Source organism: Propithecus coquereli, unplaced genomic scaffold (genome assembly GCF_000956105.1).
Source record: "Propithecus coquereli isolate 6110/MARCELLA unplaced genomic scaffold, Pcoq_1.0 Scaffold440, whole genome shotgun sequence".
Classification (NCBI taxonomy): Eukaryota; Metazoa; Chordata; class Mammalia; order Primates; family Indriidae; genus Propithecus; species Propithecus coquereli.
This window is the reverse complement of record NW_012150175.1, coordinates 1454295-1471991: the sequence shown is the minus strand read 5'-3', so window position 1 is coordinate 1471991 and position 17697 is coordinate 1454295. Positions and strand designations below refer to the sequence as shown.

The window sequence follows — 17697 nt, the reverse complement described above, 5'->3', positions numbered from 1 at the left end:
CAAGTTCTAAAAAAAAGTCCATATGCATATATGTGTATAAAGATGTTGGTGTTTAAATCAGAATGGCATGAATTTATGGATTATTTTAGGGAGTTCTGACATCTGTACTATGTTGAGTATTCCTACACCAGGAAATGGTATGCACTTCTATTTTTATTTTATTTTATTTAGGTTCCTTGGCGTTTTAGCAGTTTCTTCCTATAGGTCTGGCACATTTTTGCATTTTTGTTAAGTTTATTCTTAGATATAGTATCTATTATGTTTCTATTAGGGTTGTGATATTTTCCCTATTATAAAAGCATACCAAACTATTTCATGTATAAAGAAAAGTAATTAATTTTTGGTTAATTAACTAATTTTGTGATCTGTAACTTAACAGAGTCTCCCTGTGTTTTTAACAGTTTTTCAGTTGATATTCTGGGTTTTCTAAGCACATAATCACATTAACTTCCAACAATGCAAATGTTGCCTCGTTCCTGCCAATATTCAGTGTTTATTTTTTTCTCTTGTCTAATTATATTAGTTAGTATTTCCAAAACAATGTTGAATAATTATGGTGGCTATAAACATCTTTGACTTTTTCCTGGCTCTAACAGAAATGCTTCTAGGAATATCATTGTTAAAACATGATGCGGGCTTTTGGTTTGAAATCACATATATAGATAGATAGATAGATAGATAGGTAATATATATATATTTTGTAATTCAAGAATCTATCCTTGACGTCTATTTCTGTGCTACCTTGACTACTTTTTTATAACAAAACATGCATGTCGAATTGCGCAGATGCCTTTTAGCATCTATTGTTCTTTCCTTTGATGGATCAATCATGGTAATAGATTTCCTAATGTTGAACTAGTCTTCCATTCCTTAGATAAACCTAGTTGGCAGCCTACTCTTCTTTTCTTCTACTGTGGAATTCTTTATTTTTCATTTATTTATTTATTTTCTTTTTTGAGACAGGGTCTCCCTTTGTCGCCCTGGCTAGAGTATACTGCTGAATTCTTTATTTAGGATTCCACATGGCTATTCATATGTGAGATGAGTCTATAATTTTCTTCTTTTCCTTTGGTGCCATCTTTGTCATTTCGGGGTAGCAATGCTATGTTAGTTCCTTAAAAGTGATCTGGAAGTGTTCCTCTTTCTCTATTCTCTAAAAAGCTCAAATAGTACCAGAATAATCTGTTTCTTGGAGGTTTAAAAGAATTCACCTGTGAAATTCCGGATTTGGTGCTTTGGGGGAGATAGCTTTTTCCTCCAATTTTCAATTTTTCTTGAAGTTATTGGTCTGTGCCAGTAATATTTACCTTGAAATCTTTCATATTATCTACATTTTCACATTTCTTGCCCTAGAGTTTTGCAAACTACTCTTTTATGATTCTGCTGAATCTGTGGCTAATTTCCTCTTTTTGATTTGTAATTTTGTGTGTTTCTGCAGGTCATTTTCTGTCTCACTTAAACTAATGAGTGGTTTAGCTATCGTTTTTTGTTTTTTTTAATTGGAGAAAAAGCATATAAATTTATTAACATAAATACTAAGAGAATCACAGAGTGATTACTCACCCTCCAAGGGGGTTTAGAAGCTTATATACCATCTTGAGGTCATGTTACCAAAAGTTTGGCACTTGCCCCAGAGGCCGCATCAGAAGAACGAGGACAAGTGGTTTGAGGAGAAGGAAAGAGGAATTTACTAATTTGCTGGCAGAGAGGAGGTTGGCAGACTCCTGTCTCAAAGTTCCAATGTCCTCTGTTTTTTTTTTTTTGTTTATTCAAATAATTTACTCTTGAATTTATTAACTCTATGAAGTGTTTCACCTTGGCTGTTTCCTTGTGCTCTCATTGAGTTGACTTTGTTCTGGTGGTGGTGGTGGGTTTTATTTATTTCTTTTCATTAACTTCTTGAAACTGAATATTTCATTGCCATTGGTGTGAACTGGTGCTGTGGTTTTTTTCTCTGGACATAGCCTTAGCTATATCTCTTTCATTTTGAATTTTAGGGCTTTCATTATGTAGACATTCTGCAGTTTTAATCTTGATTTTTGTATGACCTGAGAGCTATAAAAAAGGGGGTGGGGGAGCTTTTAATTTACGAGGTAATGTTTATTCCATTTTTGTTATTATGTATAATTTCATTGCTTTGAAATCAGAGAATATTTTAATGCTATTTCTGCCTTTTAGAAGCCATTAAGATGTTCTTAATGCTTAATAGATAGTCAAGGTTTATAATCCTTGAATAGGCACTTTAAAATTATGTTATCAGGTTACAGAATCTGATGGACCTATGGAATCAACTCTATTAATTATATTTTTCAGATCCTCTATGAATCCATACTTGCTTTTTGGTCAACTTGACACTGATTTACTCCAGCTGACAAAAATGAAATAAGTCTCCCGCTGCTGGTGTTTCTGTCAATTTCCCCTTGAATTCCCTGGGGCTTGTTTTATGACTGTTAATGCTATGCTATCTGGTGCATGAAGATTTATGACAGTTATAATCTCACTGTAGCTTGTATCCTTTCTCATTAAAAACTGTCTCATCTTTTTTTAAAACACTTTCTGACTGTAAAAACAAAAAAAAAAAACAAACAAAATAACAAAAACTAAAATTGAGACCCCAGCTTTCTTTCTGTTAGCATTTGCCTATATAGCTTCTTTCCTTTTACTTTCAAACCTCTAGGTCATTTTCTTCAGTAACCATCTTTGTACAGAACATGTAGTTGGGACTGGGTTTGTGACCCAACATGAGAATCTTTTTCTTTCCATAGGGGAGTACATCACACTTACATTTACTGGCATAACAGATAACTTTATTCATAAGCCAGTCATTTTATTACATGCTATGTTTTCTGTATGAAGTCTGTAAGCCCATGGAGTCCCTACAATCCCATGCAGAATTTTGCATATGTGTACACCCATTCTTGAGGGAGGAAAGCCCACAACTTCATCAGATTCTCAATGCGGTCCCTGATCCCAAGAGGTGAAGAACCCCAGGCTTCCGTCTTTCTCCCTGTGACACACCACTAGGTCCTGCCATTGCTCTCCTAGGGACAGGACCCCTGGTCTCCCTGGAGTCTTCCTCTGGCCCCACCTGCTTTGCTACTGGACTGTGACTTCACTGAAGGCAAGGAGTTTCTAGAAAACCCTGGAGTCCTATTAACAGCAGCTCATTGGAAACAGTTTTGCAGAGAAAACCAAGACTCATGAACCATCTGATTTGTTGCCTCTGGCTCTGCTGTGGCGGCCTTGCTTTCACTTACTCACCCACAGGTCCTGTAACTGAACACAATGAAGCTTTCCTCATCGGTCCTTTCTATGAAGGTCACACAGGTGTGCTTCTCCCAGTGTCTCATGGCCTGCTTAAAAATGGCCCTCTGGCTTCCTGAAACAACAGAGCAAACGCTGGTCACTTCAATGAATCCGCACTTTCCTTAGATGCCTAAGACAAAGCTTGTTCCGATGATCAAGAAAAGCTTGTTAATGATACTGTCTTGTTTACTCGAAATGTGGTAAGAGAGCAGATTTTATGTCCTCACCTGTCCCCATGCACAAAAAATGATAACCATGGGTGGCGATGGATATGCTAATTAATTAGATTGTGGTGATCGTGACATAATATATCAAATCATCACATTGTACACCTTGAATATATACACTTTTTATTTATCAGTTAAATATTTTAAAAAAAATTTTTAAAAGCTTGCTCCGGTGACCCAGAATAGAAATGCGGTAGGAATAAGGATTTCCCTTGCTAAAAATACAACGTAATTTCCTGAATTGACAAAACCTAGACAGTAAGAGTTTGTGGATTGGAAGGGAGGGTAAAAAATAGATTTTCTAAATATCCTGGGCTTCCCAACTTTTCCTTTGTATTAAAAATATTTTCTAAACTTTTAAAAAACCGTACCCAGGTTAATCAGTTTGGAAATGTAGGCTTTTGAAGTAGGGGGTGTCAGCTCACCAGACCTTCATCTCACCCCCCATTTTCTTTCAGCCCTGTAGGACGGTGCTCCCACACACTCTAAACATTCTGTTTGTACATTCTGTGTGCTTTTGTGTGGGGCTGCAGTGTCTTCTGGGAGATCCTTGAGCCCAATTTCCTATGAGGCCTCTGAAAACAGGTGACTGTCACACTTCTCTGAACCTGTCTTCATATAGTCTGATGGTTACATACAGTCAGTAAGATCTTTTCAAAATCTACCAATCTGACAGAAAGAAGACTATTTTAATTATGCTAGAAGCAATGAGAAAGACTTACAAAAAACAGTTGTCTGGGAAGTACGCAGGATCATGGGGCATGGGGGTCTCAGTTCTACGGGTCCCTCGTTGCAAAACAAAAACAACAACAACGACAAAAGCAGCGCTGGGGAGGTGCCCATCCTAGTCTAGAGCAATGTGGTATCATCTTGTTGTTCCAAAAACACACATAGAGAATAAAGAGTAACTCAGTGTCCATTTTTTTCCTAACATCTTGACACTTTTGGTTCAAATTGTTTATAGCTCAATCACTCACCAAAATAGCAATCCAACAAATTACAAAATAATATAAATCTCTGGGTCAACAAAAGTCTAATATATAAAATGAGTTCACTTTGATGAAGGCAATATAAATCTTTGGTCAGAAAAGCACACCGGATCTGAAAGAACACAGCTAAGACACCAAAGAACCAAAGTTCCTAGCGGATTACAATCCCTCCGTTTCAATTCTTTAAGTGCCCACCTTCCTCTGCTATGAGAACAGGGTGCCTTGAGGGCAGGAGGAAGTCTTGGGGCCCCTAATTAAGTGTCTGGCAGGAGGAAGCCCTGGCCTCCTGCCACGGGAGCAAAGGGAACTGTAGGAACTGCAGGACCGAGGAAGGGGGCTGCGGGAGCTCGGGCTCTCTCCCAGACTCCGGGTCCCCGTCCAGGTCTCTCAGCTCCTTCACTAACTTACTCATCAGTGGCTTCGGCAAGTCCTTGGGGCATCTGCCTTCATCAACCACCTCTTACAGAGGAAGTCACAGAGCCACAGGGAGGGGAAGGACTTACAAATGGCACCAAGAACCTGGGAAAGTCACCCAGCGAGGACCCTCACTCAGGCATTCAACTGGCACTGGTCTCGGACCTGCGACCTGCGGTGTCGTGTGCCTAGCGCGTGCCAGGCCCCGTTCGAGGTGCTGGGGACACAGGAGGGGAAACAAGACAGAAAAAAGACCCCTGCTCCCGCAGAGCTTGGGCAGAGACAAAAAAAGGACAGTAACTTCAGGTCATGGCAAGGGCTGTAAAGAGGTATAAAGCAGGTATCAGGACAGATGGGAGCTGGCGGGGCGGTGGGGACTCAGAGGAGGCCTTTCTGTGATGGGTCCCCTGATGTGAGACTAGAATGCTGAGAAGCAGCCGGCCGGGCCAAGATCTGGGAGAGACATTCTAGACAGACAGCAGGGCAAGTGCATGTGCGGTGCGCTAAGGGGGCGAGGAGGGGGCAAGTTGGGACAGAGCTGGGCCAGGGAGGCCAGAGTGCAGGAACAGAGGGGAGAGGGGAGAGGGCGGAAGAGGCGGAGAGGCAGGCGAGGGCTGGGGGCTGCCTCACAGACTACCGTTGTCAGGAGTTTCAGTTTCACTGCAGTAGCAAATAGTGTCTAATTACTACGAGCCAGACACTATTCTAAGTGTTTTATCTATAGTAATTCATTTCATTTCCAAAACAACTGGATAGGGTAGAAAATATTATCATCCCCATTCACAGAAGAGGGAACTGAGGCACAGAGAGGTAAGTAAATCGCTTAGGGCGCCCTGCTGGTAGTGCCGGAGCCAGGATTTGGGCCCAGGACTCCCCTGGTCACCAGGTGGTGCACTTTTTGGGGGTGGAGGCAGGGACCCCTGAATCCAGGGCGCTCATTCCGGCAGAGGACAGGCGAGCCAGCATGAGCAGCTGCTCACACGCTTCCATCTGCCTGAAGGGCTTGTCCTCACACACCCATTGTGCAAACCCTGTCTATCCTTCAAGACGGGGGTAACAGGTCAGTCCCAACATGAAGCCTCAGGAACAAGGTGACCAGCTTTGAGGGCGTAGTTCCAACAGAGACTGCAGTTTCCTCAGGCTTGGGGGACCAGGCCTTTCAGGCACAAGGGAGCATGGGGCAGATAGGCCCGCTGCAGCCCCTGGCATCTCTCTATCCCACGTGAGCCCTTCCTAGGACTCTCTCAACCTAGATATGCAAAGCCCCCAGCCCCACAGCAGGCCTTGTCTGGGGCTACTGACCGGTGAAGTTCCCTCCAATGACGTAGGGGATGACTCCTCCGGGCCATATCCTCTCTGTCCTTGAAGTTGTGGCTCTTCGGACCCGGGGAGAGGACTCGGCTGCAGCATTCGAGGTCCCAGGGCTGTGCAGAAGCGTGGCATTCTCCTTGCCATCTGCAAGACAGTCAGTTACCATTTACTTTGCCCTTTGACTCCTCCTGTGAATGATGGTTAACATTGTATTATCCACGATTCTGCAAAAGGAGTATTAAAACACATGTGCTAAAGTGAGTATATGATCTGTTCAGGGTTTGGAACCCCTGGTGGGTAGTTTTCCAGACAGGGGAAGAGTAAGTGTACTGGGTGTACCGGGCCTGTGATGGGAGCGGGTCTGGGTTGTCCGAGACCTTGAAAGAGGCCCCAGGGGGCACAGACTCCAGTGGGCCCAGACAACTCACAGCCCTTTGGGTGGGGCCAAGGCCAGGTGTGTTTTCTGCTCACAGACATGCACGTTTGGGGGAACAAGCTGAGTCAATCCTTTGCCTTCAACCAATTCTGTCAGTGTTGCAAATTTTGAAATAATTTGCCCCGGACGACAAAGAAAGTGGACCAGTCTGTGACCCTGGAAACATAAATTCTTTGTAAGATAAACCTTGGGAAAAGCAGAGCCTCATAAAACCCCCCAGCTCTTCCCAGTTTGTCAGCACATCTGGACCCTGAAGACAGGAATATGGGAAACAAACGGAGGCTTGATTTAAGGCTCTGAGTCCGAGTGTTACAGCCCTGGAAACAGCAGAGGTGGGTGGTGGAACAGAACGCTCAAACCTGCGGCTACCACGTCCCAAATCCGCGTTCATGTTACTCATCAGTCAGACAATTTAAAGTTTTGTCTTCAGTCCACTTGCTTAAAATCCCTCATTATTGTCACCTGGAGCATTTTCTCTTTAGTTTTTTACTTTTCCCCCTAAAAATCAGCTCTTGGTTTTGTCGATTCTTTTATTACATCAATTTTATTTATTTTATTACTTCCTTCTATTTTCATTTCTTTTATTTTAATGTTTCCTCTCTAGCTTCTTCTTTTCAAAAAAAAAATAAAGATACAATTCACATGCCATAATATCCCCCCTTTTAAAGTGTACAATTCAGTGGTTTTATGTTACTAAGTATGAAATGTCCAATTTCCTTAAGTATTAAATTTGACAGTTGATAATTCTAACAGTTCACATTGACATTTCTTGTTCTATTTTTATTACAAAGGTACATCCTCAGCATGTGCTAAGACATCAATTGTCTTAGCACCATTTGCTGAAAAGACTAGTTTTTCCCCCTGGAATTGTCTTGGCACTCTTGCCCAAAATCAATTGGCCATTGTTTCTAGCTTCTTGAGTTGGATGTTTGGCACATTAATTTTATACCTTTCTTATATTCTAATATTAACATATTACAGCTAAAATTTCTCTCTGACTTCCTCTTTCCCTGTATCCCACGCTTTGATATGCACACTTTCAATGTTAGATATTGATATATTCGTAAGTTCCATTTAGACTTTTTCTTTCAACTTTGAATTATTTAGAAGTGTGATTTTTAATTTCTAAACATTTGTCTCTGTGTGTGTGTTATTGAATTCTAACATTGCAAGGTGTTCTAAAAACCTATTCTTCATAGCAGGAGTTAGCAAATCTTTTCTGTAAAAGGCCAGACACTAAATATTTTAAGTTCCGTGGGTCACATATTCTTTGTTGCAACAACTCTGCCACTGCAGTGTGAAAGCAGCCATAGACAATTGTGAATAAGTGGACATGACTGTGTTCCAATAAAACTTTATTTGCAAAAACAGATGGCAGGATGGATTTGGTCTACTGACCGTAGAGGGCTGGCCCTTGCTCCCAAGTATCAATTATTTGGTATTTAGACATTCCTTTGTAACCTAGTACAAGATAGCTTTTTATAAAAGTTACAGGTGTCTTTGAAATAATGTGTACTATCTAATTGATGAATTATATGTGTTGTTCAAATATTCTACTTTACAAATATTTTTGGCTTCTTTGTGTATCGGTCACTGAAAAAAGTGCCTTAATCAACCTTCAGAACTAAAATTGTGAATTGTCATTTTTTTCTTTATCCTTAATTTTTGCTCTAGATTGTTCAAGGTCACATTTGTTAAGTAATACAAGTTTAGGATTGTTAAATGTTCCAGATGAATTGTTTCTTTTATCACTAATGATCTTCTTTCAATAATAATAATGTTTGTCCATACTAATGAATATTTTGTCTGATATTAATAGTGCTATACAATTTTTATTTTCATCCATGTTTACCTCATATAGCTTTCTTCTATCCATTTACTTTCAATCTTTTTGCGTGATTTCTTTAGTGAGTCATTCAACAGGTGTTATTCTCTGAGTTAATTACATTTCCTACAACAAACAATAAAACAAGCTTTGCAATGATCATAATACTGAAGTTCACTATTATTTTTTACTACATATGAAATAGCATTTTCCAAATTGAAATTTTTATTGAGATAACTGCAGATTCACATCCAGTTGTAACAACACAGAGAGATTTCATATACCTTTACTCGGTTTCTTCCAATGATAACATTTTGTGAAACTACAGTACAATATCACAACTAGGATATGGACATTGATACAATTCACTGATTTTATTCAGATACCCCAGCACTACTTGTATTCACTTGTGTGTGTGTGTGTATGTGTGTGAGACAGAGATTTCATACAATTTTATCACACTTATAGGTTTGTGTATTCACTACCACATTCGTGATACTGAACAATCCCACCACCATAAAGGTCCCTCATGTTGCTATTTTATAGCCACATCCACCTCGCTTCCACATTCCCTCCATTTGCATTAAACCTATAGATCAATTGGGAGAGAACTGGCACCTTTACTGAGTCTTCCAATCCATGGACGCAGTATGTCTCTCCATTTATTTAAGTCTTTGGTTTCTTTCATCAGCATTGTTTAATTTTCATCATATAAATCCCGTACGTATTTTGTTACATATATATATAAGTATTTCATTTTCTTTAGTGTGATTGTATTATGAATGGTATTATGCTTTTAATTTTGGTTTCCGTATGTTCATTAGAATATAGAAATGTGAACAATTTTTGTGTGTTGGTCTTGTATTTTGCCATTTTGTGGAATTCATTTATTGGTTCTAGAAATTTTTTGAATTTTTTTTTCCTTGTAGATTCCTTAGGATCTTCTATAGTAGACAAACATGTCATTTGCAAATAGGGACAATTTTATTTCTTTTTTTTTTCAATTTTATTTCTTCCTCTCCGATTTGTATGCATCTTATTTGTTTTTCTTGCTTCATCACAGTGTCTGGAAATTCCAGAACTATGCTGAATAAGAATATGAGAGCAAACATCCTTTCCTTGTTCTAGATTTTAGGGGGTAAGTATTCAGTCTTTCACTATTAAGTATGGTATAAACTGTAGGGTTTTTGGTAGATATTCTGTATCAAATTAAGATAATTTCCCTCTATTCATAACTTGCTGAGTTTTTATTGTGAATAGGTGTTAGATTTTGTTAAATGCTTTTTCTGCATCAATTTATGTGATCATAGGATTTTTCTGTTTTAATTTGTTGATATGTGGGTTATATAGATTGATTTGCAAATGCTGAACCAGCCTTACATACCTGAAATAAATCCCCGCTGGGTTATGGTGTATAATTCTTTTTTATACATTGTTGGATTTGATTTGCTAATATTTTGTTGAGGATTTCTGCAGGTAAGTTTAATTAGGTTTTAGGTATGTCTCTTATAAACAGCAAATAGCTGAGATGTTTTTCTTTATGATCAACCTGAGAATCTCTCCTCTAACAGGTGAATTACATTTATTTTATAACTGATATACCTGGACTTATTTCTCTCCTTTTATTTTGTGTTTTCTTTTTGCCTTTTTTACCTTCTTCTTTTTTTGCTCCTTTTCTGCTTTCTATTAGATTAAAAAATTTTTCTATATTTACTTTTTATTTCCATTATTTCCTTTCTATTCTTTAGTATTGTCTTTAATTTTTAACACTCATACTTGACAAAATATAAAGAATTAGTGAGGCCATGTGCGGTGGCTCACACCTATGATCCTAGCACTTCGGGAGACCGAGATAGGAGGATCGCTTAAGGCCAGGAGTTGGAGACCCCCCTGAGCAAGAGTGAGAACTTGTCTATACAAAAAATAGAAAAAAAAAATTAGCCAGACATGGTGGCAAGTGCCTGTAGTCCCAGCTACTCTTTAGGCTGAGGCGGGAGGATGCTTGATAGCAGGAGTTTGAGGTTGCAGTAGGATGAGGCCACTGCACTCCAGCCTGGGTGACAAGCAAGATCCTGTCTCACAAAAAAGGAGTGAGCTAGAAGACAGAGTGGAAGAAACCTGAATCCTCAGTCTCATTCTGAGAAACAAGGCTTTTAAAATACTTTAATTCGCATATATAAAAAAGGCCCTCCAATTTTTCATGTTATTGTTTACTTGCTTTCAAACTCCCAAATTAATCACTATTATCTATGATTCATTTGTTTGCAATATGGATTTATATTTCCTTCATATTCACCCATTTCTTTCCTCACTGCTGTTTCTTACATCATCCCACTTCTCTTCCCTGGAAATGCATCTTTTAATATTCCTTTAGGATAATAATAAACTCTCTCTGTATTTATTTATAAATATCTTTTATCCTCACTCTTGGAACAAAGTTTGGCTGGGAATGTTTGGAATTCTAAGTGGATGGATATTTTTTCTTTAGAATATTCCAGTGCCTTGTGGTCTTCATTGTTGCGAGTGGGAGGTATCCTTTTAGTGTAATGGTCATTCCTTTACCTGTTATCTGTTTCATCTTTTGTTCTGTTTTCCTTCTTTTGTTGTCTTTGATGTTCCTCATCATCAATTATAATTGTCTAGATGTGCATTTGTTTTAATTCTCTGTTTGGGACTCAGTATGATTCTTGAAATTTCACATCTGCTTTCAATTTTGGAAAATTCTAATTTATGACCTGTTTGAATATTTCTTCCTTCCCAGTCTCTCTGTGGAAATTCTTCCATTTCCTAGAATTCCTACTGATTACACAGTGAACACTGTCATTGTAGCCTCCATGCCTCTTCTTTTTTTCACATTTTATGCCTCTGTCTCTCAGAGCTGAAATTTGTATAACCTCCTAAGATCTATTTTCTACTTCACCTATTCTCTCTTCAGTTGTGTTTGACATACTATTTCTCTCATTCTGGCTTCAATGAATGTAGTTATCATTTATACAAGACCTGTTTAGTGCTTTTTCAAATCTGCCTTCTCTTTTTTTTTTACATTGCCCTGGTTTTTTCCCCACTATAGTTTCAAATTCTTCCTTTGGCTCTTTACTCATTTTAGTCATATATATTATTAATATAATCTCCTTCAGATTCTTTTATTATTTAAACATCTTGGGATAACAATTCTCCAATTTATTGTGTCTATAGATTCTTCCTCATGGACTAACTTTTTGTGTTTCAAGAGTTTTCATTTTTAGGGGAGGTCATTCCTTTCCATAGGAGTCCCATGTGCCTTCGATCATGGGTATAACCCCGTTTTGCATTTTTTCAGGGCTCTTGGGATTCTATGGGTGCCAGATCAATTTTTATGTTACTTTCTCAGTTTAGGGTTTCTATGTACAGGAAGTGTAATTTGAGAACTGATACCTGCATGAGGAACAGGCTTTGGGATTCAGTTTCTCATAGAAGATATTTTTACCCTCACTTAAAGCCTAGGAAAGAGAGCAGGATTTCTTGCCATACCTCTGAGCCTTTTGAGAGTATTCAACTTATACAGGATCTCAGTCTCCACTTCCTGCCTCACATGGGACCAAGGCCACATCTCCTGTACTTAGATGGGCATTACATGGGTATTAAAACACCAGCCCCCAGTCCTTCAAGTCCCGGTTCAGTTTCAGTGCCCAATGCATGTCTTGCCACCATCTGAAGCTTAGTTCTATGAGTGTACGTTCCTTATTCTCTTCTGAGCATGCCATTTACCTTTCTTTCCTTTGAACTCAACTCTGTATTTTTTTTTTTAATTTCAGTGTATTATAGGGGTACAGATATTTAGGTTACGTATGTTGCCCTTGCCTCCCCCCTCCCCCCCCAAGTCCGAGTTTCAAATATGTCCATCCTTTGGGTGGTGCGCATTGCACTCTTTGTGTATGCAAATACGCGTCCCCTCCTCCCTCCTCCCCCCTCTCCCCTCCCCCCTGCCCAACATCCAATAGATGTTATTCTTATATGTGCATTTATGTGTTGATCAGTTAATACCAATTTGATGGTGAGTACATGTGGTGCTTGTCTTTCCATTCTTGGGATACCTCACTTAGTAGAATGCGTTCCAGCTCTATCCAGGAGTATACAAGAGGTGCTATATCACCATTGTTTCTTAAAGCTGAATAGTACTCCATGGTATACATATACCACATTTTATTAATCCACTCATGTAATGATGGGCACTTGGGTTGTTTCCACATCTTTGCAATTGTGAATTGTGCTGCTATAAACATTCAGGTGCAGGTGTCTTTCTTATAGAGTATCATTTGTTTCTTTGGGTAGATGCCCAGTAATGGGATTGCTGGATCAAATGGTACTTCTACTTGTATCTCTTTAAGGTATCTCCATATTGCTTTCCACAGAGGTTGCACTAGTTTGCAGTCCCACCAGCAGTGTATGAGTGTTCCTATCTCTCCGCATCCACGCCAACATTTATTGTTTTGGGACTTTTTGATAAAGGCCTTGACTCTGTATTTTTAATTTGGGGTGGAGGGATGGTTATTTTTCTTCAGCATTCCTATGCTCATATAAGGGGGGTCCCTACTCATTCAGTTGGTCACATTGCCAGGCCCAAAAAGTTGGTATATATTAAATAATTCATTCTTAAACCTGCTAACCATTGTTTTACTACTAGAATTTCTTGAACAGAAGTCATACACTTGCAGTCTTGGGATAAACCCAACCCACAGATGTTTTTTGTTTGGCCTGGACACTTTTGGCCCATAGTATGTTTTTTTAAAAATCTCGCTTCGGAAGCCAACTTTTAAAAATCAAGGGATTTCACATAAGAATCCAGATTTTCTAGTTTTTCTTTACAAACGGAAAGATCTGGCAACAACAGGCCCATCTTCTGTCATGGCACAACCTACCGGAGTTAAGAGGCACCTGCTGCCACAGTCAGAGCATGTGTTCTATTTGCCAGAATCTCTCTCCTGCTTCCCACTGTCCCATCCAGCCCACTTTCCCCATCTACACGACCTGCCCGGCCTCCACGACAGGTATTGCAATTTGCTATCCCAGCCCTAGACGACAACTTGTATCAAGATTTCAGATGTTGGAGGATGGACACACTTACAACTTTGACTCAAACGGTACAAAAGCAATTTACGTAACCAAAACGTTTGTACCCCTGTAATATTCTGAAATTAAAAAAAAAAAAAAAAGATTTCAGATGTGAATTGTTCCAGTAAATCAGAAGCTCCACGAGGGCAGGAAAAGTGGCTGGCTTGTCCACCATTCTATTCTCCCACCCCACACAGTCCCCGGCTGGTAGTAAGCATTCAGTATTTTTGTGTTTTGAATGAATGAATTAAAGAAGGGATGAGCTATTCTAAAAATAAACAGCCCAACAGTCCAAACAATTCTGTGGCGGAAACCTCTCCAAAATGTTGGCAGCGCTGAAGCCCTTAATGTTTACATCCTGAGAATCATCAAGTCTTAAGTAATCACAGGCAGCGATGTAGCAAGTGGAAGTTTGTTATTCATTTCCCATATGGTTTTCAACAAGTCTCTTAATTTTCCTCTGCCACCAAATCTCCTTTGGAGAATGGGCAAAAATACTTCTCTATTCAAAGGAATAACACTCAGATGCCCCGTGTTTCTCAGGCAAGCTGTGCTCTGTCTATTAACACATGTGACCTGGTATTGTAAGGGCCAGTTGCATGCAGCCAAGTCAGCATGGGAAAATCTTAAGTGCACCTGGAAAGAGACTGGGGTGTAATTTCCAGAGATGGGTTATTGAATGACAGCTTCCCCTTCGGTCCAGTGAGAAATTTAATTTGCTGAGGACTCAACACAGGAAGCATTTGCCGATTAAAAATATGTCTAAACAGATGTTCTGCTTAGCCTGGAAGAAGGATCTTAATGTAACTGTCATTATTGGATTTTCTTGGATTACTACTATCTGGAATCGGAGTCCAAATAGAAGGATGTAATTATTTATTATGGCCAAGAGTCCTGCATTTGAAGAGGAGCTCAGGGGCGTCTGACAGGATTTAACACGCTGGGGGTGGGGTGGGGAGGGAGAAAGCCCATTTAAATTCTCTGGCTCTGGGAGCAGGCCCTGTCCTCTCCAAGAGAGCAAAGCAGCCGTTGCGATTCAATCTTCCATTTCCAGCTGAAGGCACAGCCATGTCACAAACAGAACCAGGCTGACCCAGCCTTCTCAAGCGAGGAACTGCAATTTTTAGATTAGGCAACTGGCCTCTCCCACACTGGAAGTAAACACCCCGACAGTCCAGCCAGCTGCATAACCCTCACGCGAGGGTGAGGGGCGAATTTGCACCTCACCTGCGGCAATTCTGAAAGAAAGAGGAGCCCCTTAGTAAAAGGGAGACTAGAGTATTCTGCATGATGGTTCTCAATCCCGGCTGCACATTAGAATGACTTGGGAGCTTTTGAAACATTCTGGTGCCTGCCTCCCTTCCCTGAGTCTGCAGCTCAATCGGCCTTAGAGTGGACCTGTGGTTGCTAAAGATCCCCCAGTGATTATAAAGCTCAGTGAAGTTTAGGGACCGCTGATATAGCCCAAAGGTTAAGATCAAAGGGTTTGGGGTCAGGGGGACTTAAGCTCAAGATAATGCTGCCATTTGCTACCTGTGTGGCTTTGGACAAACCATGTGCCCCTCAAAGCTTCACTTCCTGCTGCATGGCTGTGCTGAACCAGGTAATGAACGTCAAACACCTGCAGAGACTAAGGGCTCCATGTGAGCTGCCTCAATAGCCATGGAAGTCGGCATTAGGAACAGGCTAAAAAGACAGCCCAAAATTCGTGGGGCTCAGTGGTTACACCAGGTATGCTGACATAGTGACATTAGGGATTCCAGCATGGAGTGGTGTTTTGCACCCAGGTTTTGGGGATATCTGTTCTCTAATTCAACCCGATTCCATTATTATCTGCTTCAGCCCAAAGCCCTTGGGGACTGTTACTGAAAATGAAAGGTCCATTCTCTTTATGAATATGGTTCTAGAAATCAGGCTCTATCAAAACAGCCACAGCTTCATCCATGGAGCAGTTGCATACTCCATTTCATTAATCCCATTATCAGCCCTGAAATGAATGCTGTGTTCTCCTCTGGGGAGGCTGGGGAGATCCTCTGACCAAAGGGTCTGGGGGTGGGGAGGATGCTGAGTGAGCATTTTGGCAGTTCACCCCTCCCCAAAGCTGGAGTCACAAATCCCCACCGTCAGGGCTGAGGGGAGCCACATAAAGCCAGGAAATAAACCTGCTGCTGAAACCAGCAGGCTGAGGCTCCCTCAGACCCTTTCTCCTGCTTGGGCGGTCTCTTCTTCTGGGGGTGGCAGAAGGGGGTCAAGTTGTGATTAAAGGGGAATCTGAGATTGACACAACTTGTTTAACTTTAATTCAAACAAAAATAAGAGGTCCTCCCGGCTGGTGCTCAGCAGTGTCCTGAAGGGATGGGGTGGGAAGGATGCAGGGACATCCTAGAAGATCCAGCCCTCGCCTTACCTTGGTGTCTCCTCCATCCTTAGGACTGCCCTGGATGCTTAAAGCCGTGCTTGTCTGCTGCTGTTATGCAGACTGGAGAGCTTGGCCTAGGCTTGACATTCACTTTCCTCTTCACACAAACCAGTCATTTGAGGGGCTGCAGACTATGGGTTTAGCCAGCTTTGGGGGTGTCGGGGGTGGGGGGTGCAGGGAGTGCTCTCATCATCCTCCCTAAAAAGCCCAAGAAGACCCCTTGTTGCCGTGTGGGTACTGTGCACAACCCAACTAGAGGCAGAGTCGTAACGAGCTGCAGCAGTCTGATTCCTTCCTGTGCTCTGTAATTGTTTCTGTGCAGCTGTTGAACAGCTGTGGAATCTCAGTCCAGAGGTAGATGATGCACTTTCCATGCTGAATAATATGATTCTTGGAGGTGGGGGTGGGGAGGAATACGTGGAAGAGCGACATTCACTGAGCATCTCTGAAGTTCCAGATGCCTAGCTATGCACTTTACATAAAGATTATTTCCAGTTCTCTCTAAACCTCATGTGAGAAGTTGGACAACTTATCCAGTCACAACTACTGAGTGGCTGAGCTGGGATTCCAACCCAAGGTGTATCTGACAGTTCAAGTTTATGGTTGGGCCATTTTATACCCAACATGCTAGTAAATATCAAAATCTCTGACAATTCCATTGCTGTGGAGCAAATAAGAGGCAATGAGGAAAGGTGGCAGATAGTCTCCAAATATGGCCTCCAAGTCCCCTCATCCATCAGGTCATGGTACTTCTCCTGTGAAGGACTGGAACCTATTTCCCTCTCCTTGAACCTGGGCCAGCCTTTGGCCTGTTTTAACTGATAGAATATGGCAGCAGTAGCATTCTTAGAGTTTTGAATCCAGGCCTTGAATGGACTGGCAGCTTCTGCTCCCTCCCTCTGGGAAGCCAGCCACCTGCTATAAAAAGTCCCAGGTTAGACAAATGAATGGTGAAAGTCCACGTGGAGACAGGGGCCACTGGGTCACCAGGTGTATGACTAAAGGTTTTTTGGACCTTCCACCCAGTCTACTGGCTAGATGATTACAGTCAAATGAGTGATCCCAGGCAACATCAGCCGAAGAACCACCCCACTGAGCCCAGTTAATCCACAGAATCATGAAAGATAACAAATCACTGTTTGAAGTCACTAAGTTTGGGGATGGTTTTTATGCAACAATAAATCACATCACATAAATAGGGAAGGAAAAAATGAGTGTGGCATCTACACCTGCAGTGTGATAGCAAACCTTGCTGGTTTCATCCCCACTTCCCATGCTTCATTTTTCCCACTTAAGTGCTGGTCACCTGTAGCCAAATGAAGTGCCACTGAGTTTACCAGATGTCTGAGGAGCCTGGAAATTCATAAGTCAGAATACCCTAAATAAGCAAAGCAGAAAAATACAGGTTTAAAAGGGAGCCCTGCACATGATCCCAACAAGCTGTGTAGCTAAGAAACAAATACAGATTTGTCAAATGGTGGTGGAGTTGGCAGGGGGGACAAAGGAATCTTCCTCTCTCTAAAAGAAGTCAAGTTGATAAGAGCAAGATCAGCAACCCAATAAAAAAAATGGGCAAAGGACAGGAGAGGCAGGTTCCAGAAGAACACACCCAAATCACCAACAAACATGGGAAAAAATGTTCAAAGGCACCAGTAGTCAGAGAAATACAAATTAGGTAA

General features: G+C 41.0%; 1 protein-coding gene across 1 annotated transcript in view; it reads right to left on the bottom strand.

The window, feature by feature from the left end:
- TLL2 (tolloid-like 2) overlaps positions 1–17697 on the bottom strand; it is a 112703-nt gene that overhangs the window by 49621 nt on the left and 45385 nt on the right. Inside the window, exons 4-5 of the mRNA XM_012654502.1 lie at positions 6239–6391; positions 3262–3379 (exon numbers count right to left, since the gene is read on the bottom strand). Coding sequence (XP_012509956.1) covers positions 3262–3379; positions 6239–6391 — 271 coding nt within the window. The remainder of the gene's footprint in view (positions 1–3261; positions 3380–6238; positions 6392–17697) is intronic.